The 24,766-nt window shown below is 41.3% G+C and overlaps 1 protein-coding gene across 1 annotated transcript in view; it reads right to left on the bottom strand.

Moving 5' to 3' along the window:
- Nucleotides 1-249: 249 nt before the first annotated feature.
- The window catches only part of KIAA1210 (KIAA1210 ortholog), a 57,216-nt gene continuing 32,699 nt past the window's right edge, over nucleotides 250-24,766 (bottom strand). Inside the window, exons 6-13 of the mRNA XM_018570037.1 lie at nucleotides 23,408-23,473; nucleotides 15,715-15,918; nucleotides 12,742-12,795; nucleotides 11,123-11,213; nucleotides 8,773-10,167; nucleotides 5,734-5,834; nucleotides 1,652-1,745; nucleotides 250-624 (exon numbers count right to left, since the gene is read on the bottom strand). Coding sequence (XP_018425539.1) covers nucleotides 488-624; nucleotides 1,652-1,745; nucleotides 5,734-5,834; nucleotides 8,773-10,167; nucleotides 11,123-11,213; nucleotides 12,742-12,795; nucleotides 15,715-15,918; nucleotides 23,408-23,473 — 2,142 coding nt within the window. The 3' untranslated portion in view covers nucleotides 250-487. The remainder of the gene's footprint in view (nucleotides 625-1,651; nucleotides 1,746-5,733; nucleotides 5,835-8,772; nucleotides 10,168-11,122; nucleotides 11,214-12,741; nucleotides 12,796-15,714; nucleotides 15,919-23,407; nucleotides 23,474-24,766) is intronic.

The following is a 24,766-nucleotide window of genomic DNA, read 5'->3' as shown; positions in this document are numbered from 1 at the left end:
CATCCAATCAAAACGTATATTTTCAGTACATTAATGTCTGAACCATCCATTGGCCTTTCATATGTCATATTTGTTTACTACAGCAAAATTTCTCTTTAAAAAAAGGTGTTATATACACCAATTCATAAATCATTCTGCCGTTCCTGTTACTACAGTATTGTTTGCCGTTACCCTTCAAATAATAATAATAGTAGACTTGTAGTTTTAAGTGTATCGTCTTAGTGCAGCCTTCAATCACAAATTATTTACCAAGAATGAGATACAAAGTTTTTTTGGAAGTCATAAAGCACAGATATACAATACGCACGGTTTTATAAAATAAGGAACACTGTGGTCCTTATTACAAAAGCAATTTACAGAAGTGGAAAAAAAACAACAAACAAAAAACACATTTAACTCGTAATCATTGGCTGAAATATGTTCACAGTTAAAACCGGAATCAAAAACGAACATACAAAATCATTCCTGACGGGAGACGCACGCGATACTACTGCACGATCTGAGGCATCTTACTCCATGCTTTTGCCTTCTTCTTTGCTAGGGAGAACCATGGTGGCTCATCCGGATTTTGCGATGGTGCAGATTGTGCATTTTTCCCAGATTCTGGTAGTCTTTCCTCAACAACTGAGAGAAAGAAAGAAAATAAGGTTTAAGAACAATGGTCAGTGTACTTCTCTCTCTACCGGAGCATTGCACCAGACAGCTAGCATTTTTTTGACTTAACCCAGAATATTTAGCTTTTTTGGGAAACCGGTAACTTTCCATGTCCTTGTGCTCCTTACCACAGCAACAGCAAGTTTAAATGGAGCAGGTATTATGATGCAAGAATTTCTACCACTTAGTAGGGAAGCACCATTATTCCTTATTAGACCTTCAGTCAGCAACTAAGAGCCCCTTGTACTAGGTCACTACGTATAAGCACATTGCGAATATCAGCACTCTAGAGCAGACTGTCTGCTGCTTACAGCTAGTAATGTGCAAAAAAAAAATTACATCTGATTACAGAATACAAATGGAAGTAGGGCCTGTGTCAATGGGCTTTTGTTTGTGACAGGTAGGCTTGCACCCCCATACAAGTCCATGGGAAAGAAAAACCCACTTGATACAGGTCAGTTACTATCAACACAAGCCCAAAGTCTGTCAACACAGACCCTTAAACAATTTTTATGAGTAATAGTCATTTGATTATTGCTTCCATTCTTAAACTGTACGCAAACCCTCATAATGAACTTCTTTTATTTGCTCCCTTATCAAACCAATACAATAAAGCACTTTAAAATAGTGTATTTGGCAGACCAGAAGCGCAAAAAATACCTGTTGATTTAGCAAGAATTCTACTGAGCTGATGTGCACAAGGATAGTTTATGGAGGTGGTGGAAGAGATGAGGAGAAGTTTGTGTTTTTTGTAATCTATCAATAATGAAGTAGGCAGGGCTGACACCACATGCTTAGGAATTCAGAGCTGTGTTGCACAGTCAGAGGATGGAAGGAGCTTGCTTTATTTCTGGCACATTAACAAGTATTTTCCTGTACTAGTAGTATGTTTAAAGGAATAAAACATAGGGGATGTTCATGTACTGCAGAGATACATTTTTTTTTGCCTTGACATACATTTTAAAAAACAGTCATAGGTTGCAGCACTGTGAAATACCTGGACTCTCAGTAGAGATTGGCTCAGTTTCTTTGACTTCTAGAGGTTGTGAAATAGCAGCTGCACTCTTTTTCTGGGAAGAATCATCACTGCCCTAAACATTAAAAAATAAAGTGAACATTGTAATTATATTATTTGAATTTCAGCATATGAAAGTAGAGTTTTGCTTTACATATGAACCAATCCCTTTTACAGCCAAAGCATATTGCTCGTTTTGAGTATGAAAGCAAAGTAGTCAAAGCCTGATCAAACCTTTAGAGTTTCTGAAAAGTAAACCAAGCAGGTGGATCTCCTGGGGTGGCTGTGGTAGTACAGGCTTGCCATTTAATCCAAATGTAAACCATTTATTTTTTCTGCGTGTGCTAATGCAAGAAAGAACTCCACTGAAAACAGTAGAATGCCAGTGGCCTATTCCTCTGAATTGCACATGACAAAAAATCTGACCATTTGCATAAACCTTTAAAAGTACAAGTCCCTCAAAAAACTAGGACATTTGTGATGGATAAATGCTTAAATAATTGCTTGCTAGCTCCTTATAATGGCCGTCCTGGTATTGCTGCTCTATGACTATTGAAAAGGCATCCCAATGAGTGTGCTTATTTGCCTCTTGTGGTTTCCCAAGACATAACTGGAGTATGGAGAACAGAACTTGACTTGCGGATCACATAACTTGGTAAAGACCTCAGGAAAATGTATCTCTGCCATGGTTCTTGAAGAATGAGGCCACCATGTGAGTGAATCAGTCACCATCTACAAGTCCAAATAGGATCCATAGTCTTGACCACCAACTGGTATTTTGCAAAACCTATTTTACTTCTGCCTGTTTGTCCCCATAGGTTTCATACACTTAAGGGTAACTGCTCAGGACCTCAATTTATTGCTTCAGCGTGGCATGCTAGAATGTTACCAAGGGAGCCTGTTGTACAAGGTATATCAGTATGGCATAAAAAAAAGGTACTGCAAGGGCTAGTTCCCACCAGCCCCAGTGTGTTCCAGCCCGATTCTGGAACACAGGATTGCCAGCTTCAGTTTGTTTTGGGGCGGGAGGGGTTTTGGCGGTGCATTGTGGTCAATGGCACCGCAGCCACACCCTCTGGCTACAGTGTGATCGGCCGCACCGGAACGCGTGGCACATCAATGTCTGCGTTCCAGTCCGGTGCGCTGAGAAAAAATAGTGCATGCAGAATCAGGCCGGAACGCACTGGGGCTGGTGCGAACTAGCCCTTACCCCCCTTTTTGTGTTAAAGGGATTCAGTATTTACCATGCAGTTTACCAACTATAATCATTACATTCCTTTTTAGGGCCAGATAGTTTTCAGCAGAAAGGCTTTCCACACCGAGATGTAGTATAAATAATGTAGATGGCCAGTATTTTGTTTACTACATTTAAGCACTACTAAAACTTAAACGTTGAGCGCCAGAGAGTCTTTAAAAGGAGAACTACGAGGTGAGTGCTTTTCACTCACCTCATAGTTCTAGCCGACCTGTGACAATGAGACTGTCACAGTTCGGCTCAGTAGATCGGGAGGTGAGCGAACACATACCGGCGTTCGCTCACCTCTCGATCCTGTCACGGCTCTCTACCGTGACGGGGAAGGGCTGGATTCCCCCCTCCCCAATCCGCCAGCGCTGACTGGCGGAACGGACGGGGGAGGGGCGGGTACAGCTGGCTCTGCCTCTAGATAGGCAGAGGCAGCTGGGCGGATCCCGGCACAATTGTCGGGATCCGCTTCAGCATCTCAGTATTCTGCGAGCAGCTCGCGGTATACTGCGGCGTCTCAGTATACCGCGACCTACAGCGCGCGGTATACTGAGCCTAGGGTGACGGGAGGACGCTAGTTTATGTCCTCCCGTTACCCTAAGGAGAACTATGGGGAAAAGCCTTAACCCCATAGTTCTCCTTTAAGCAATTCCAGTACAGGTAGGGAGCCTGTACAACTGTTACTCTGATTTCACTCACACTGAGCGTCTCATATTGTGCACTAGAAGCAGAGACATCCAGCATCATCCCAATCTTTTCTCCCTGCCCTACTGCCCCCTGACCAGCTCCATTCACTCATTGGATTTCAGTTGTTTCAGTCAGAGGCTTAACATCACATGTGGGCTACTTTGAGAAATCTACAAGGAAAATTAAGCCTGCCTAGGAACACCTATTCCCTAAGACTGATATCCACCCATAAAGGCATTTTAATATTTGGTAACTTCCTCCAAGAGTTAGTCCACTGCTTGTATTTGGACAGGCTGAGAGAAGTACTGAGGCACGGTGCTGTGATATATTCTGAAAGTTATGTACAGAACTCTGCTGGCCTTTTCCAGCAGCCATGTTCTGCCTGCATTGCCCAGAGACCAAGTGATGACATCAATGTGTATAAAATAAGGTATGCAATGACAATGGGAAGGTTTTAATTTCAAAATGTTATTAGCATGTTGATTGAGCGGGAGAAGTGGAGCAAAATATAGTAGAATAATCTTTTGCCTTCCCATGCATGACTACTTCTATTTGAATGGAGGGAAAACATACTCGATACACTTGGCCCCCTTCATCTTTATGTAGTGGTGTCGACTTGATGGTCCTGTTGGACTCTTCCATGTAAGCCTACTAATATCTATGGCTATAACAATTTATTTGTGTGTCTGTCTTATATAAAAAAGTAGTCCCTAATTTGCTCTACATGGGTTCCCTCTCATTTAGGATATATAATTTCCCCTGAGGAAGCCCACTAGGGCGAAACATGTCGGGTTCATCTGAATGAGTCATCTATTATGTCCTATAAAAATAATTGTAGACTTGAGGTGACACCTATATTACATGTGGAATAGACTAATCATGTTTTAATTTTATTTATTTTCAAATTATGTAATAAATTAAACTTATTTACAATCTTCTGCCTTAAAGTTGATCTCTAGACAAACCGCTAAATACAAGAAATACATACATGAGGGAATTTATCAAAACTACAGCAGAAGAATCTGGAGCAGTTGGCCATGTCAACCAATAAGCTTCTCTTCAGTTTGTTCAGTTAAGGTTAAAAATGAAAAAGGTAAATGCTAATTGGTTGCCATGACCAACTGCTCCAGATTCTGTCTGCTCCAGTTTTGATAACTACAGGTGAAACTCGAATAATTAGAATATCGTGCAAAAGTAATTGCAGTAAGTGCTGCAAAAGGGGCCCAAACCAAGTACTGAGTACATATGCATGCTTGTACTTTTCAGAGGTCCGATATTTTTCTATGTACAATCCTTGTTTTATTGATTGCATGTAATAATCTAATTTTTTGAGGTTGTGGATTTGGGGTTTTCATGAGCTGTAAGCCATAATCACCACAATTATGACAAATCACGGCTTGAATTATCTTGCTTTGCATGTAATGAGTCTATCTCATATATTAGTTTCACCTTTTAAGTTGCATTAGTGAAATAAATGAACTTTGCACGATATTCTAATTATTCGAGTTTCACCTGTATATTGGAGCTGCTTTACCTGCCAAAGGATCTAGTCTTGATACTTCCACAGCTTCTCCAGACAGCACAGTGCTGTCTGGCATTGGCAGAGTACCTTATTTTTCTCTGCTACAGTTCACCAACAGTTACAGGTCTTGTCCCACCCCAAGCCTGTGACAATGGAAGGAGAAGCAACAGATTGAGAAGTTCATCTCTCCCTCACTCTGCTTACTCCTCCCATCAGCATTGTCCCTGGTCAGCACAACAAACTTGCAACAGCTGTTTCTGATGCTTCTCCAAATCCCGGCTCAGTTGTAAATGGTATTGCAAGGAGGTAATGTTATGTATAAGCGGGTATATTTTTACATTCAAACAGTATAAATATATAACACTTCACTTCCAAAACAAGCCCTTAACATGTGGCCACATCCAACCCTCACCTTATCAAATCAATCTTCTACAGTAGGTCAAACATTGCCTAGCCTCTAAACTAAGCCCTGGAATTGACCCCCTTTCTTCTGCATTCTCACCCCAATTCTGTGTATACCCAGCAGATTCAGCACAAGAAGCTCCAAATTACACATAATGCAAAGACATTCCAGCCAGCCATTCGTTATTCTTGTTAAGAACAATAGAATACCTTGTTTTTATCACTTTCTGCTGTAGCATTGTGCTCTCTAGCAAGAGGATGCACCTGAAATCCTTTCTGCCTCAGCTTTGCCATTGTGATCCATGACGGTTCTGTGGGTGAAATGTTAATTTAATAAATAATTATGGCAACTTCTCCTATAAAAGGTTTAAACTTTCACTATGTACAAAAGGTTTATTAAAGTGATATTAAACCCCATTTTATTTTTTGCTAATTGAGATGCTGAAGACCGGACTTGCATTGTGTACTGCTTTTTATGAAGCATCTTCATTTCTGTCTCATTTCACTAGCATGAACAATCTCTGGCCTGGATTTCTGTTGTCAGGGTGGCTCCTTGCTCCTATGGAGTCCCCTCCAAGCCACGCTTACCCGGTATACCTGCCGCTGCTGCCTTGCCCGTACATGCACAGGGAGCCTAGAGGAATAGCAATGAGGTGACAGTGGTGCTGGCGCACATATGCGCAATGGCAAAAAGTATGATTGGACATGCAGTCACAGTGCACGCTCCCCAACAGGAAGCTGCACAGCGGACACTGGAGGCGTCACCAATTACATGAAGTAAAGGTACGTTTTTATTAGCATTCTAGGAAAGAATCATTAATTGGCTAGCGAATAATAAGGCTAGTAGAATGTAGAATGTATCTGAAGAAGAAAAACTGAGGCTTTACTACTACAAGTCATTTAGAGCCCTCAAGTGACTAGGTATACTACTATACAGCCCTCAACTTTTCTGTTACATTTTTTTAACGATTTGGATAACATGGAAGTGTTAGAACCCCTATCAGGCTTTTATTACTGTTAGTTCCCCCAATGGGAAGATTCGCCCTATTTGTCCTAGTGTGCATAGTCACCTGCACAGTAGTTAATGGGAATCCGAAAATGGCCACTAGTGCAAAAATAGTGTGGAAAAATTTACCAGTGGTGACAGCTGTCTGAGAGGATTGCCCCTCACTTTGGAAAGATTGCCTCTCACTTCCTGTTGTGTCTAAGGAGATAGGAAGTGAGGGAAAAGCTACTAGTCCTTCCAGCCTCTCTCCCCCTTTGCTGCAGCGGTCTAAGGATCCTCGAGTCATCACATCCAATACACAGACAAGGGACATACCATAGCTGCAGTGTAGGAGACGAGACGCTGGAGGGAGCACTGTGACAGCCGGCCAACTTCGAGTTTCGGGTGGGTACAGCTGTTTTTATTTTGGTCCATAGATGAAAACAAGCAGTTAACCATTGCAGTATGGGGTAGCCCCACTGCAAGGGATAAGTGTTTTCCCAGAGTTTTTCTTTAACCATTCTCTACTCAAAACCAAAAAAAAAAAAAAGGTGTTGGCTTTAGATATACTTGAAGTCTAAATCCGTATCTGAAATCAGCCAATTCTGATACTAAATGGTTGTTGAATGAGGTGATGCTACCTATATCGCCGAAGCAACCAAATTGGTGTTGACGGTCATACTGTCTTTGTTACAATTACCTGTGGGGAACAGTAGCCTCTATCTGTAGAAGTGGACTAGTTGAAATCTTTTCTGGACAATATATATATAAAATTAGATATGCAAAAATATATTTATTTTGAAGTTTTTACTTTACGTGAATGTTGGAGCATTTAGAATAGTGCAACATAACATTTCTGATTTGTCATTTCAGCTAACATATACCAGGCACGTCATATTCAAAGACAGTGGGCCACACCTACTTTAATTTTCAAAGGGCCACATTATGTCTACTGTGGGCCACACCTACTTAATTCCAGAACAATTATAGCACTTCCGTACTCAACATAAGAGTGACAACTGCAAATCGCATTTATCCCAGAGAGGGAGCTCCAAAACTATTATTGCAGTATTAAAAAGGAGAACTATGGGGTCAGTGTTTTTCCCCATAGTTCTCGTTAGGGTAACGGGAGGACACAAACTAGCGTCCTCCCGTTACCCTAAGCTCAGTATACTGCGAGCTACAGCTAGCGGTATACTGAGACGCGGCAGCCGGAGCGGATCCCAACGTAGATGACGGGATCCGCCCAGCTGCGTGAGTGACAGCTGGCTCTGCCTATCTAGAGGCAGAGCCAGCTGTACCCGCCCCCTCCCCCGTCCGTTCCGCCAGTCAGCGCTGGCAGATCGGAGCGGGGAGAGGGGAATCCAGCCCCTCCCCCTGTCACGGCAGAGAGCCATGACAGGATCGGAAGGTGAGCGAACCTGGTATGCGTTCGCTCACCTCCCGATCTACTGAGCCGACCTGTGACAGTCTCATTGTCACAGGTCGGCTAGAACTATGAGGTGAGTGGAAATCACTCATCTCATAGTTCTCCTTTAAGCTGCAACATTAATAGGAATTTATAAGCTGGAGAACAGTTGGACTTTGTTTCAATTCAAAACTGTTAAACCGCTGAGGGCCAATGTAGCCCAACCAACACCAGTTGATCCTGCCTTCTATACACTGATGTTGTACAATACACCATTAAAAGAAGCCAAAAAAGTGACTTTTGTCTAGGTCCCGTGACCCAATCCTTAAAGGGTTATTAAACCCTCTTTTTTTTGCATATATCTACTGCTAGCAAAAAGTATATGTATGTAAAAACTTTTTTTTAAAACAAAAAAAAATGCTTTAAACGCGGTTTAAACTTCCCCGTCTTCGCTTTATTTAACATTGGGGGGAGGGAAAAATATTTTTGACTTTAATGTCACTCTAAGGCTGACTTTTTGCATTTCAGTAAATGCTTCAAACAAAAAAAAACAGCCGAATATAGGTCTGCATACATTGTATTACAACCCAAACATTATGTCATAGATAGCCAAAAAGGTCCAAAAACTGAAATGTACCAAAAAACAAAAACCCTCTGCTGCTTGATACTTTGGTAGAAACCATTGAAGATAAATCAGCAAGTTTATCTTCAGACTTTTGCAAAAATGCCTGTACGTTATCTGATTGGCTTCTACAATGGTTGTATTAGCAACTTGGCTCTTTTACAAATAACTAAACACGATAACATTTGCAAATAAATTTTACATTAGATTACAACCTAAACGACTGGCGAATACCTGAGTTTTCTTGTGGAGAAAGATCTTCTGCCTTTTTTTTCTTTTGAGATTTGTCTTCACCTGCATGTGATGGTTTCGAAACTTTTGTGAATTCTAACTGAAGCGGTGGTGTTTTTGTAGGCGTTTGAACATTTCGAGTGGGAACCATTGACCCAGATTCAACAGGGGATGGATATAGCTTGGATTGCTCTTCAGGGTATTCCTCACTGTATTTCCTAGAAGAAGATGAGGCCCTTCGTAACCGGACACCAAAAGCAACACCTGAATCTTCTTTGTTTGTTGTAACCATTTCATTGTTCTTTTCACCTTTCCTAGAGTCCTCCTGATTTATGTCCATCACAGGATCCTCAGACCCATCAAATGATTCAGACTTCATAGCACTAGATATCTTATTCTTGGAGTAGGTTGTATCTTTGACACCAGACCCAACTGAGAGTGATCTTTGCCATGCAGGAGCCACAGTAAACCTAACTGGCTTGTTGGCTGTTCTAAGCTTGCTGTCAACATCTGTTGGTTTGATTGTTTTGCTTATTTCTGTTGCAGATTCTTTCCTACACTGACTATCATTGCCATTTGCTCCACTAGCCAAGTTTATGGAATCTATTGCACATGTAGTACTGCCATCATCGAAATATATATTCTTAGGGCTTTCAATTATCCTGAGATCAAAAGTCTCTCCTTTTTCCGTTGCCGGTGTATCAATTATTCTAAGTTGATCAGTCGTAGCATTTTTACTTGAGTCTTGTAATGTTTCTGCAGTAAAAATATTTTCATCATCAGTGCTTTCTCCTATTAGCACACATTCTGAAGCTACATTACTAACAAGTTCATCAAACTTTATGATAGAAGTGTCCAATTCAGTTTCCACTCTGGGATCACGTGGCGTTGATTTCACATTTGTATCTGAAGTACTTGCAGTTACTTCTGGCAAGTCTTTCTGTAGGTTTGTTAAATTAGGTAACACTTTTTCATACTCTTTATGTTCTTGATCTTTGTCATTGAATACAGATTCACCTGTTTCAATCACTGATGTGTCCTCTTGGATTCTTAGAGGATCTTCAAATATATTATATTTTTCATCGTCAATAACTTCTAAGGGACGTGTTTCTACTGTGTTAATCTCATTCAGCTCATGCACAGGAGCAGACTGGCTTATGTGTGGCATTTCTGTATGTTCTCTTCCTAGTTCAGTGTCCTCCTCATTGCAGTTTACCTGATCTTCCATAATTAAACAACCTACATGGGAATCCACATCACTTTCATCAGTTTCAGCCGGAAGTGCCATTATCTGTTTTCCAGTAAAAGAGGTCTCATAAGTCTGGGTCTTTTCAACTGATAAATCCTCTTGTGAAACCAGAGACATGGTTGTGTCAATCTCAGTCGCTTGTACCACATCTAAATTTAATAAAAATAGAATGCATAATTTCAAACAGAAATTACAAAAGAACCTTTACAGCCAGAGTAAACAATGCATTTTACTATGATTCTCTTAACGGTTTCACCTTTGGACTGGAATTGGGTTTTAAGAAAGTCCATAAAATTAAAATCAAAAAGGCCCACCTCTCCATGTCCCAGCCTTGTCCTCTTTCAGCTTTGTTGTTCATAGTCATTCATCCCATTAACTATAGGCCCAGGGAATCATGGACACACCCTCTTGGTAGCATGTCATCACGTAGCCCTGGGCTCACAGCTTAGCACTACAGTCTGAATTACCATCCAGCACCACAGTGGCAAAAAGGTAGAATAACCTGTGAGTCAGAAAATTTCCCAAAAATACAGATATGGAGGGAGGGGGGTCAGCTTTAACCATGTCAATACATTCTGGAATATCAACTGAAGCAAAGTAATAGAGATAAGATCTGGCATCAAGCTGAAAATATACCTTATGTACATTAATTTCAGAAGAAGTTTATCACTCACTATCTAATGCTTGAAAGTTGTCAAAACAGAACCAGTTGAGCATTTAAACACTCTTCTAAAAAGGGAAGTACATGTTCTTAAATTTTGACACCTGCAGGTGATTTCAAAAAGCTGGCTGTTGTCTGTCTCTCATTTTTAGGATATTCGTCATTTGGCAGCACTACAGTCAGTCATTCACTGTTGAGACTATAGAAAAGACATGAATGTTTGATTCCCCTTGCAGGCATGCCTACTTAAAAATGTAGAAATAAAAACAGACATTAAAGTGTCTTCCAGACGGTCACTCACTTTTTTCACTATAGAACATAAAAATATAAAAAGGTACAATGTGTTAAGTAAAACAAAACCAATGTCTATATTAGTTGGCCGATATATGTAAAGTTGTAGATTTGTTCTGTAGCAGTAAGTTAGTGACAATTGCTTCAGTTACCTTCCATGCATTTGGCTTGTTCATTTGGTGCTTCTTGCTCTGCAGAGCTTTCGCCTGAGTGAGGAATACGGACTTCATGCTCATGCACAACCTTTAACAACATACATAATTAATATTTAAACTGCTTCTTCACAAATAATGCAATAAAAAATAAAGTGAAACTCGATCGAACATTTGGATATTGTAAATAAAGGGTTAGAACCTTGATCAAGTTTTAGCTGCCATCTGTGTTCTCTTGGAGAGATCTCCCTTCTCTTACTGTCCCAGTGACAAGTACTAGTGTGGAAAAATCTCTCCAACAGGTATGCAGCAAGAATGTAAAAAAAAAAAATTCAATATAGAGTGAGAAAGGGACAGAAACCCTTGTAGGTTGCTTATCCGCTACAGAACCCTAAATTTTGATTGTTCGCTATGGGTAATTGTGGTTTGCAAATTGCCACATCATGCATCTTATGAAGGCCATTAGTCTTTCTTTAGAAGGAAAGTTATTGTAGTGGTTTGAACCACCTTTCAGGACATCCTGCCAAGTTTAAAACTTTTGAAGCAATACCTAGCAGTTTATGGAAGGTGATTTATAATTTAGGATTTAAAAACTAGACAGAAAAAAAACCCCCCAAAAAATCAGACTTGGAGTTGATGAACCAATTGGGATTTATTATCTTAAAAAGGAGAACTATGAGGCGAGTGCTTTTCACTCACCTCATAGTTCTAGCCGACCTGTGACAATTAAACTGTCACAGATCGGCTCAGTAGATCGGGAGGTGAGCGAACACATACCGGCGTTCGCTCACCTCTCGATCCCGTCACGGCTCTTTGCCGTGACAGGGGAGGGGCTGGATTCCCCCCTCCCCGCTCCGCCAGCGCTGACTGGCGGAACGGACAGGGGAGGGGGCGGGTACAGCTGGCTCTGCCTCTATATAGACAGAGCCAGCTGTCATTCACGCAGCTGGGCGGATCCAGACATAATTGTTGGAATCCGCTGCAGCTTCAAGGGACACATGGGATAGGATTACATGCATTCCATTTAAAAAAAAGAAAACAACCCAAAGGAATGGATAAAGTAATCTGTTAGATTTTTTTTTCCATTCAGCCTGAAAGCTAAAACAATCAGAATCTATCCGTGTATACCCAACTTTACCTATAGACTTACAAAAAAGGTAAGATAAACAGGCAGCACAGTGGCTTAGTGGTTAGCACTTCTGCCTTACAGATCACTATCTGCATGGAGTTTGCATGTTCTCACTGTACTTGCATGGGTTTCCAGGCACTCCTGTTTCCTAGCACACTCCAAAGACATGCTGGTAGGTTAATTGACTCCTGTCTAAATTGGCCCTTGTATGCATGCATGTGAAATTGGGACCCCTAGATCGTAAGGGCAGAGAGGGATGTAAAAAACAGGGAGCAGATAGCTATGCAACAGTGATGGACTAGGGGAGCTGCTCTGGTTGAGGTCTAAATAGGAGAATCTCCACTCAGGGCCACCAGTCCAAAAATTAAAGGTGTAAGTGAACTTCCTCTTTAAAATAGTGCCAAAACTACAAAAGATTTCTGGTGGTAGATAAATACCCACTTATAAAAAAAAAAGCCAATCATTCCTTTAGAACCTTTGTGATATTTACTTTGTTTTCAGACTTTTCTTTTTGGTTCAAATCCTTGGTAATGCCAGCACCATCCTATAGAGAAGCAGGAAATAAATATATAAAAAGAAAACAGAATCTTGTTGCAAACTATATTCAGTCTAAAATCTACAGCCTTCTAAACAAGCAGCCAAAAGGTGTTCGGAAAAGGAAAATCTAGTACATTTCCAGTGTGCATGTGTTGTAATTATTGCAGTGTTGCAGCAAACAAAAGCATGAGTATATACTCGCCAGAGGCTGCTCTCTAATTAGGCGAGTTAGGCGGTCGCCTTAGGCCTCGCGCTCACGAGGGCCTCGCGGCCGCCTAGCTCACCTCTGCAGCTTCAACTAACCTGCCTCTGGTCAGTCCGCCCCTGGGCTGGGAGAGAGCAGCCATTTCCTCACGGGGAGAATGATCGCCGGCAATTCCCCCGCAGCCACCGCAACCCCCCTCCCCCTTCCTGGATCTGTCACTGAAGAGAGAGGGAGAAGCTGCGCGGCGGGACTTCAGACGCGGCATATCACTCGAGTACTGGCGGAACTACTTCTGCCACTTCCCTTCATCTTTTCCTGCAGAGGAGAGCCCGCCCGATGTATTGTGAAGATGTATAGACTTCCGCTCCTGCAGCAGCCAGCGGTGACATCGGAGGAGGGCAAGGAGGATGCAGATGCCGGCGGTGGGACACCGGGAGTTGACCCCTCGATCAGGAGCAGTGCCTGCATGGAGTTCAGGTCAGTGAAAGAAGAAATTCACAGTTAGTGCGTTCGGCCTCTGGAATGCACTGGAACGCAACCCGGCCGGCTCACTTTGTTTTGGGACGTGGTGGTGCATTGAACTCAATGGCACTGTAGCCACGCCCCCCGCCCACAGTGCGATCTCCGACACCCAAACATGTGACACATTAGTGCATGCATTCCGATCCTCTGCAATCATGCTGCATGCACTCTCCTGGAAACACTTTCTCCTGGAAAGGTTTACTCTGCTCGATCGAGCAGAGTAAACCTTTCTGCTCTATTGTCTTCTCTTTTTTTCCTGACATCGGAGCCGCCGGCAGTCAGAAAAAACAAAAAAAAAAATCAGCATAGGAATGCATAGCTACATTCCTATTGGCTATTTCACTTTGCAATAGCCAATAGCAAACTAGCTATTGCACCCGTCCACTGCTGCTGTCAATCACTAGAAGGGGACCTGGAGAACTTCAGGTCCCCTCTGCTTGTGAGTAAAAAAAAAAAAAAAAAAGAACAATAGAGCAGAAAGAGAAAGTGTTTCTTGGCCAGGCGGCGCTATCTAATAGCGGGAGACTCCTGGAGTGTCTGGGAGAGTTGGGATTTAATGACAGATCAGCGTCCCTGGTAACCAGGGGACGCTGATCTGTCTCTGCAAGTGGCCGAAGCCAGCCGTGAGATCACAGCTGGCACCGCCCAGCTGTCAGTAGCAGGCTGTCGCCCGGCCAGCTTCGGCTTTCACCTCGGCTCAGGCAAGCCGAGGCATATGCCGAGGCAACTTCGGGAGCAGGACGGGCTATAGTGAATAGCCTGTACAGCAGCCCTTTGGTTCTACTGAACCGAAGGGGTCCTGGTGCCGAAGCTAGCCGAAGGATCAGCCGAAGCTATGGCTAGATCCTTCGGCAGCTTTGTGAATAACCCCCTATGTAAAAAATCCAGCTGCCCAATACCAGTGAGTAGATCCTTCTTATTGTGTTTACTACTGAACTGTGCGTTCCTTACATCTGACCACTGCACCCTGCGCGTTCCTTACATCTGACCCCTGCGCGTTCCTTACCACTGACCCCTGCGCGTTCCTTACATCTGACCCCTGCGCGTTCCTTACATCTGACCCCTGCGCGTTCCTTACATCTGACCCCTGCGCGTTCCTTACATCTGACCCCTGCGCGTTCCTTACATCTGACCCCTGCGCGTTCCTTACATCTGACCCCTGCGCGTTCCTTACATCTGACCCCTGCGCGTTCCTTACATCTGACCCCTGCGCGTTCCTTACATCTGACCCCTGCGCGTTCCTTACATCTGACCCCTGCGCGTTCCTTACATCTGACCCCTGCGCGTTCCTTAGATCTGACCCCTGCGCGTTCCTTAGATCTGACCCCTGCGCGTTCCTTAGATCTGACCCCTGCGCGTTCCTTAGATCTGACCCCTGCGCGTTCCTTAGATCTGACCTCTGCACTCTGCACGTTCCTTAGATCTGACCTCTGCATGTTACTTCCTTAGGGTTATGGTTTTGCGTATAGTTGTTTGTAGAATTAGATTGAGACCGAAATAAGATTCTAGCTCTATAAGCTGTAAATTCCTGGCTGCTGGGATTAAACGCTCATCTTACAAATATGCAATGTATACAGTTCATTTTTAATTATGGTTTGCATTGTCTTTCAATATGGGTGTAGGTGGGGGCCTCATGTTTGAGTTTCGCCTAAGGCCTCACAAAGTCTAGAGCCGCCTCTGATACTCGCACATAGTCAAAGTCATGCATACACATGCAAGACTGCACACACAGGCCGAGCAGAAACATGAAATCTGGGATCAAACACCACATACTAAACACAGAAAGATCACACACAGAGAACACAATTTACAATAGCACTAATATTGTGGTAAGCATTGTTGTGGCAGCACCATAGTACTTGTAGTACTGATGCTGTTCTTGCATGTAATGCATTGAAGTGTACATGTGGGAGATTTCACTGTTGTAGGGACTGGCAGGACCCACATGACCGCAAAAGGAAAAAAAAACAAAAAAACACAACAAACCTCTAATTTGATCTTAACATAACAATCATGCAAGTCCTCCAATACGTGATTTGCATTTTGTAATTAACGATAATGGATTTTATATATTATTTGGATTTAATGATGCCTCCGTAAACCCTTGTACCCACAGACCCAAATGGATCAAAATGGTTTCAAAAGTAGAAGCGCAGAATGGACTTTATACCATGACATACAAACACTAAATAAAAATACCTTTATTCTATTTACAATCATGGCTGGTCCTCTCCTCTTCTTTGGCTTGACAGCAATCTTGTGCTTTGCTGCAGAATTATCCAGACAGGCCACAGAACCTAATGGAGCTGTGAAATCTACTAGATAGTGGCTGCCTGGAGAGTTGGACGTCAAACGGACACTGGAATTCAGTGGACTGATGGGGCAAGAAGACGTTTCACAAGACTCCTGTAAAGACAGCGGAACAAGTTCTGATTTCTATCCTTTAAAGTATAATATCACCTACAAAAACGAAGTCAGAACCACAACTGGCATATGTAAGAGACATATGAAACATTACCAAACATTTATTTAAACTTTCCAGAATGCGTTTGACTACCCCAAGTCATATTATCATATGTAATAAATAGTGTATGCTACATAATATGACATTTTCATCGCCTCATGGATTGCCTTCCAGGCTGATCCCTTCCCAAGCATACACTACCTTTTCCTTTTTGAAACAAAAAGGGGCCAACAGCCAGGCAACTAGCATTTTCAATAGGAGGCAAGCAATGGCAGCCTCCATGCTTCTTTCATGATGGCTTTCATTTAGGGATTAGCCCATTTTGCCATTTTGGGGGTTAAGTCGCCTCACTGCCAAGAACACATGATTGTGGTAGGGCCTGTCCAAGCAAAAGAATGTTCTTTTCTGTGTTAATCTCCACATTGGTACCCCGCCCCTTTCCTAATAAAACCAGATGCGACGTTTGTGGAGACAGACAAAAGGAGAACATTACAAAGGGAAAACATACGACAGCCCAAGCAGTGACTTAGAACATGGCCACATGATTACTTGTCAAGAAGTGAACAGAACATAAAAAGTTAATATTAGTACTTTACATTTTGAAAGAATAGACATAATCTGCATAGAACATCTGGCATTGATGTTTAGCATTTGTGCTGAGATCTTGCCGTGCCATTAATCTTTCTTCTTGCCCGAGTTATCCTCAAGACGTACACAGTAAGCACCATCTGTTCTAACAGTATCTAAATGGGGTTTAATCACAAGCTGGACATCCACTTATTATGCTTAACTTTATAAAAAGGAAATGCCAAGGCTTGGCCAAGAAATTGCTAAATAAAAACCACCTAGACCCACAAATTACACCAGAGGATAGGTTTTATTATTAGCTATGCTATATATTTTATCCATCTGTAATTACAACCATGCTTTATAGACAGACCAAAACACAGAGACACTAAAGTTGGCACTGTAACTGGTAACTTTAGTTACACTCTTCCTAAACCATAAAACTAAAATAGACCTTTAATATATACTGTGAATGGGTTTCTGTCACTCGGCAATAAAAACCAACAATAGATGGAGACTTCAATACATTTTAGTGGTGTACATAAACATACATTATACGTCTTGAACTGCTGCAGAAGATTGTACTGCTGAAGCTTTCTAAACGCCTGCTTTAAACTACCTACACTGTACCCATTGAGATCTGTATTTAGCACTACCGAGACTGGATCTCAAAAGGAAGCTTTAAAAAGTAACTGCAGTTGTACCCAAAAGCCAGCAACCACCCCCTCATCCCTCTGATCAAATTTTTACATCAAACGATTGACCTCAAATGCAGACAACGCTATCTTCTTACTAAATCAACCTAATTGGAGTGATGGAAGTTGTAAACATTGCCAACTTCCAAATTGGTAAAAACAATGACTGGAAGGTGGTTGGGACTGGGTGTGAGCCATTACTCTCTATGGATTCCTCCTGGGAGGACTGAATATGGGCTTTAAGCAGTATGGCACACTTCTGCTGATGAGGCCTGCAAATGCATTTAGAAATGTAATTATGTTATTTACATTTTTATGTTTTTGATAGGGTATCGAAGGATTTGAACCTGTGTTGGGATTGCATTAGCATGTAGACTATTGCAACAAATGCAGGTTTCCCTTGAAAGTCCTGTCCGCACTTCACCCCAGCAGCCAGTCTCATTCATCCTACAGCAGCTTCAGGAGCCTTAATACTGCACCTGCATTCTCCATGAAGCCAATTAAATATCCAAGAAACTATGGGATCTGAGAATATGGGTGAGGAACTATTGGAGAGATCTCACTTACACAGTACGCAGGAAATAAAATAAATCAAAAGTGCATGTCAACTTTTTTGGATAAAGTACTGCCATATAGCGCTCACTTGGCAACATCTCCCATCACGTCCTGTTGAAAATGTTTTGCTAGACAGGAAGTGAGCAAAACTAAATTGATTTTTTAAGCAATGTAGGAGAAGGCTAGAACCCTTGACAAATTTTTATTACGTTCGGTGTCTGTTTTGCCACCTGGACAGAAAGTTATGGAAATTATTTGAGGCAGACACACACACACACACACACACACCAAAAAGGGCCAGAATGGAGGCTGGTGGACTCATCAGTGACTACTCTAGCCTGCAGTGCCTTCTACAGTAAGTGCACTGCGGCTTCACAAAGTTATTGGGAGCAGTGATGGTGACACTGCAGTACGTCAAACTAAATCATCAAGATAACAGGACCCTTAGATCTAACAGGCATAGCAGTAGTGACAGATGTTAAGGAACATTTACAACTATCTGCGTAAAACTGATGAGCAAGGGATTAGCAGACCAATGCAGCGAGTCTTCATTTTTTTTTTCTTCACATTTAATTACTCTCTGGAGGAGGAAGAACACATTAAGGGAAAAAGGAGTGTAGTTAGGTTTCAATTTTAAAACTGCACGAGTACTGAGGTCATGTCACTTGTGTCTCTAGGCTTTTCACTGCGCTTCACCCTCCCTAAAAAAAAAAAAAAAAGCCGTATCTGCAACATTAAGTGATTAGCATTCAACTTGAAGCTCAGGCTTTGGAGAGTCAAATCTCACCAGGAGCACATTCTGTGTGAGGTTTGCAAGTTCTAACTGTACTTGTTCAGGTTTACCTTTGGTCCTCTGGCTTTGTCCCATGTTAAAAAAATATTGGTAAGTTAACTGACCCCCTCCTAGACTATGGTAGTATGTGTGTGCTAGGGGCATTAGATTGTAAACTCACTCATGGACTTGTATATGCCAATAGAAAAACTCCAATTCTTTGAAAGCCTATAACCTCTGGGGCACCTTTTGTTGGTTGGAGAGACCGCTACTTTTTCTGGCCCACATGGATAATTAGTGATGCAGCTTTCTACAGCCACCATGGCTTCTCAATAGAAAGGGAAAGGGCTCTTCAACATCAGCAGGCTTATTAAATGTCACTCAACACTTCATACATGGCTAAGAGGATAGCTCAGAACACAGCAACCAACATGAATGAAGTGTCATGTGACACATCATTACTGTCATCTATCAGCAGGCACCCTGCAGACTGAAAGTCCAACTGGAAAATGTATCACTTATATACATGAGCTCCTCTAAGTCTAAGGACCAATCATTTATAGCATATTACAAATGAGTCAAAGAAGGCAGCTGAAACGCAAAAGGAATGCATAGACCTGAAAGCAACGTAAAAATAGATCAACTCCATAGTCTGGCCTGCAGATGCTCACAAGTCTCAGGATTTCCATAGTTTACAGACATGAAAAGCTCTCTCAGCATTTTGGGGTTTACATGACCCCCACCATGAGAATGTTTCATTACATCCTATCAAACATTAGCATTGCTTTCATTCCTCCCTGAAGAAAAACAGTAGAAACGTCTTGGAAATTCACATATCGTGACGATTATCATTAAACTGTATTCATGAAATTGCCAAAAAACCTTGATGACACATAATTATTAGCATCTTTAATCACAGTGTTCATGACACCATGCAGGGTTTTAAACAATTTGGACTTGACATTAAAACTGAGCCAGATGGCCTTGTTGGGAATTCAACCCTGCCTGCATTACTCTGTGTGGAGGCATGACCAGGTTCTTAAATTTTACATTCTGCATACATTCTGGGTTTGGGGGGTTCCCAGGATGCTGTGGAGTTAAGCTGGCCATACAACTATAGATTTTCTGAAGATTTTCTATGGTCAGATGGAAAAAGTGCAACAGAATCCTCCATCTAAGCGAAACTGTGTGGGTGGAGGAATCTCCTCCTGGGCCAAGCTTCAGTATCTTGCTAGTCAGCCCCGCTGGCTGTCAAAACACCTGAACAATGCCTGCATCCAATCAGATTGTTCATGTATTTTGGACAGCCAGTGGGATAAACATAAAATGTATGTAAAATTTAAGAACTTGGTCATGCCTTCACACAGAGTATAGAAAATCTATAGGTGAATGGCCAGCTTTATTCTAAAAACAAGTGGTAGGCAGCCTCAGCACTCCAGCTTTAGTTGTGGCCTGTGGCTGTCAAGAGTCTTGCAATGCCTTAACTTGACAGAAGGGTGGAAGCAAAACAACCTACAAGTGCAACACATTTGTGGGAACTTCTGCAACAGTGTTGGGAAGAACTTTCCGAACAATATTTGGTTTAAGAAAGAATGCCACCAGTGTGTTCGGCTGTTATATCTGCAAAAGGTGGCTACTTTAAATTTTGATTACATTTTGTTAAAGAAAACTATTCCATGATTTATTTTAGATGTCTAGTTTTTTATTTGTTCTATGCTTTATTCTCAGAGTACATTGGGATATTAGACTGCATACATTTCTATAAAAAAAAACCTGGAAAAATGGGGGTGTTCTAAAACTTTTTTGACCAGTGGTGTATACTGAAGATTCGGGGGGAGCATGAGGAAAATCTAATTATGGCAGGTCAGTTTACAGCAATCGGCCTCTACAACTCACTGATGTATAGTGTTCCCGAGGTTGAGCTTTAATGATATTGATGTTCCTGCTCCAGTGTCTACAGGAAAACAGTGACTGAATTCACCCCAGTGGTGACACAAACTATAAAAAAAATTACAAGTGATACAGCTTCGAAGCGGTCTTCCCACTTCGAGAAAACAAAATAAAAAAATGCTTTACCTTTTGTCTGTATCCTATTGGAGATTTTCAGCTCACTTCCTGCCTCGATGATCATGAAGGAAATTGGCAATCAGCAATAAAAACCTGGCAGGTTCTAACCATTCCCTGGTTTTGACTGGAGCTAAGTTTTAGTAGTTTTAAAATCAGACCAATATGAATCTAAGAATGCCTTGAAACTTCTTTAGGAAATGAATAGGTTAACTAGTGATGAGATGATTAAGAATGGCTTTGGCGTTGGCCTACAAATGGCCCTAAAGAATATAAAATTACACAACCGGGCTTAACAACAAAAGTAACACTTTCCCCTCTACAAAATTATTTAAACATTTAACATTATAATTGAACGTTCTCCAAAATATAGAGTTCTGCCCGCAAAGCTTATATACCATATTTACAACCAACAATTAAATAGCTTGCTTTCATTGTTTGTTTCAATACAATCTTAGCCGATACATTCTCTGAAATACTGATGTTTCTCAAATTTCTGCCATGACCTCAGACATTAAAAGTTCAAGAAAACAATATTTTTTTTCCCCCTAAGAAAATAAAGTGGAAAAAGGAAGTCCTTGTCAAAACTGGAGCAAGGGGGGGGGGGGGGGGGGGATATTTAGAATGGGCACATTAAAAGATAGTAGTAGGGGTAGGGCAATGCACTCATTTCGAAAGAGTAAATAACATTTTTTGGCAAGTACAGAAACATTCTGGAAATGTAAGATCTTTTGATGAATCACACATTCAGCATTTACTACATGGAAAGTCTGCTGTAGAGGACAACATTTATAGGTCTTGTTAACTAGAGGAAACAAGCAGCATATACCATTATTACAATTATTGGACAGAAGGCCTAACAGTTTTGGGGCCCCAAAGGTTGACTGTAAGGCTCCACTTGGGGTCCTGATAACATATTGCACAACCTTGGTAAAAAGTTAGTCAAGAAAATAGTGCCGTCTAGTATTTGCATTCTATGTGACAGACTGATGCCCCTATTCAAAAAAGTACAGTTCTGAAACTTCAGTGCCAAAATTTAGAATCCATTTTGTACTGGACTGGCTTTAGCAGAGTGAATTATGAAGCACTGCTATAGATTTACTGCAAATGCAGCCAGAATGTAAATTACACTCTCAGGAGGACTTGCATTACCAAACCTTAATTCTTATTAAGCCACCCAGGAACTCTTTGTGAAGAATGCCACCCAATCCTTATATCTACCTTGCCTTGGCTATCTTCACCAAAACACCCACCAAAAATCAATCCACTCCTAGCCTATTCTCTTTTGGTCTGGTACTTTGTCAAATATCCAGGTAAACCAATCTTTCCTCATTTACTTTTATTAGGGATACTAAACAACCCCTTATTTCTCCCAGGTTTTGATATGCCTGGTCCAATTTTGATAGAGGAGTTGACAATTTTACCAACTGCAGTCCCTCATGGACAAACCTTACAAATACCCCCATGATTTCCCACTGAAGGAAGATTTCAATTACCTACAAATACACCTTCACATCAAGTCTTTATTGAGGAAACTCACCCCCTTCTCCTCAATATAGCATCTTAACAACACTGCCACAAAGGCCCACCCTCTCCGAGCCTTATTTCTCTAATTTATGCATCAATTATGTCCTCCACAGGACAAGTATGTTCTCCACAGCCTACCAAACCAAATAGAATGCTGAACTGGAAGGAGTTCGCTGTTCCCTAATCTATTCATACTAGCTCTGGAACCCCTGGTGGAAAACATTAGGCTTAGCCAAAACATCAAGGTGGTAGAAATAGCAGGCTCAGACAATTCATTTTGCGGATTGCGTTTTTAACCTTAACTACACCCCCATGTCTCATTCCCAAACTTCTTCAAAACACTTAATGACTTCCAACTATGGATAAACCTGAAAAAAATCTCAAGCTATGAACATCTTGCAGACCCATACCATAGCAAACTTACATCAAAATATCACTTGGTACTTGGTAATCATTCTTACCTCAAAATCTTAATCTTATACCTTGTGAACATCCCTCCACTATTAAAAGAACTGAACTTCTAGAAGCTTGCCAGTACAATCATATCTCGTTGATGAGCAGAATACATGCCATCAAAATCATTACTAAATTACTATTCCCAAATGTATTATTCATATACATTTTACAGGAACAAGGTTGATAACATTATAAGGGTATGCATCTGCCATACTGTTCTAATAGCAAACAGGTTCACAGGATTATCTATAGAATTATACTGACACATTTAAGTATGGACTAAAAAAAATGGTAAACTTTTTTTATTTTTTTATGATCTGTCAGAGTGAAATACCTGCTTATAGTACCCAATGGGCCATAGTCTAGGTACTACATAAATGGATAGGCAATCTACTTCCACTTCGAAAGCACAGAGATTTCTAATAAGGGTGTACATTTATTTGTACAATGGAAATGACATCCCAATGGCAAAGTCTTTCCCAGGAATCATGGCCTGCTATTGTCCATGCACATTATTCACCCAATCCTGCCAAAATGGATCAAGATCAAATCTCAACTGGCTATCATTTATGAGAAGCTTTCAAGTCAACCAAAAAAAAAAAAAAAAAGTTAAAAAATCTTCTAAAAAACACAAAACAACATACATTGGAATGGCCATTTGGAAACCTATCACTGGGTTCTGAAACCAGATTATGGTATGGAGGTAAAAGCTTATATGCAACAGTCATGTAGTAAATTCAATGGACATAACCACCTTTAAAAAAATCACTGATTGAACATAAGTGGAATTACCGGTTCGTCTTCACTGTCGGTTCCTCCTAAACTTAAAGAGCTGCGTCTCTGTGCAATGCCTGAAGTCTGAGGAAAAATAAATATAAATGAATCAATGTAAGACAAAAACAAACAAACATGCGTTCACAGAAACAATGGCCAAGTTTTAAAGTAATGGGACCCACATCATGATGCTTAGCATAAATCACAATACTGGTAGTCACCATTGTACATATTATGACTCCTGTTTAATAGAATTATCCTAGACACATTCCTGGTCATTCCACTGGCAGTCATACTGTCAATGTATTGTTGTAAGCAAATGCACTTTATGGATCGCACCATTCCAAAAAAAAGGAGGAAGAAGGACTACTAGCAACATGCAAAATCATTTCACTTTTTGTGAAGCCAGTGTTTTGCTCCATCACTGCTCCCATACAATGGTGCTGATGGGCGAACAAGTGTACTAGGCCCAAAATGCAGTCTGCAGACTGTTTTAGGGAGGTGACAGCAGCTCGCGGTATACTGCGGTGTCTCAGTTTGTGTCCTCCCGTTACCCTGAGAACTATGGGGAAAAGCCTTAACCCCATAGTTCTCCTTTAATATTGGACTACATGTAATAGGAGCCACAACAGATTAAACACTACTAAACCACTATTTATTGCTCAGTTAAAAAATAACATATGACAAGCCTGTACCCCCAATAGCCACTGCTGCTTATTTTCTTTTTAATGGCCACTAAAACAGCTCCATCTTTCTGTAAAAGTGTGTGTATGTGTATAGATAGATATACATACATACATACATACCTCTGAATTTTTTTTTGTTTTAGATTTATTTATTACAGGTATTTATATAGTGCTGACAATTGTGCAACTATGTAAAGTGCTGTGTAGTGCACATCAGTCCCTGCCCTCAAGGGGATTGCAATCTAAAGGTCCCCATGTCACATAAATACAGGGCCAATTTAGACAGGAGCCAATTAACCTTCCAGCATGTCTTTGGAGTGTGGGAGGAAACCGGAGTACCCAGAAGAAAACCCATGCAAGCACAGGGAGAAAATGCAAACTCCTTGCAGATAGTGACCTGGCTGGGATAGATAGAATAGGGAACGGTTAAAACCCCTTTCAGGTTATGTTGTGTTCCCCGCTGCTGAGATTTCCCCTCACTTCTAGTCTTGGAGACACAGCAACAAATGACATGAAAACTAACCCAAGTTAAGGGAAATCCCCTCCAAGACAGATGACACTGAAACAGGTACCACCATTGGCTAATTTACCAACACCTCTTACTCTGTTTTGGATAGTGTGGGGAGGGTTAGACCCTCCATTTTCTCACCAGAACCAAAGAAAAATTTTTTTGGCTGTATATGTGTATATA

The sequence above is a fragment of the Nanorana parkeri genome, unplaced genomic scaffold (genome assembly GCF_000935625.1).
Source record: "Nanorana parkeri isolate BGI_ZX_2015 unplaced genomic scaffold, ASM93562v1 scaffold1445, whole genome shotgun sequence".
NCBI lineage: Eukaryota > Metazoa > Chordata > Amphibia > Anura > Dicroglossidae > Nanorana > Nanorana parkeri.
The sequence above is the reverse complement of the archived record's forward strand: the minus strand, read 5'-3'. Positions and strand labels throughout refer to the sequence as shown.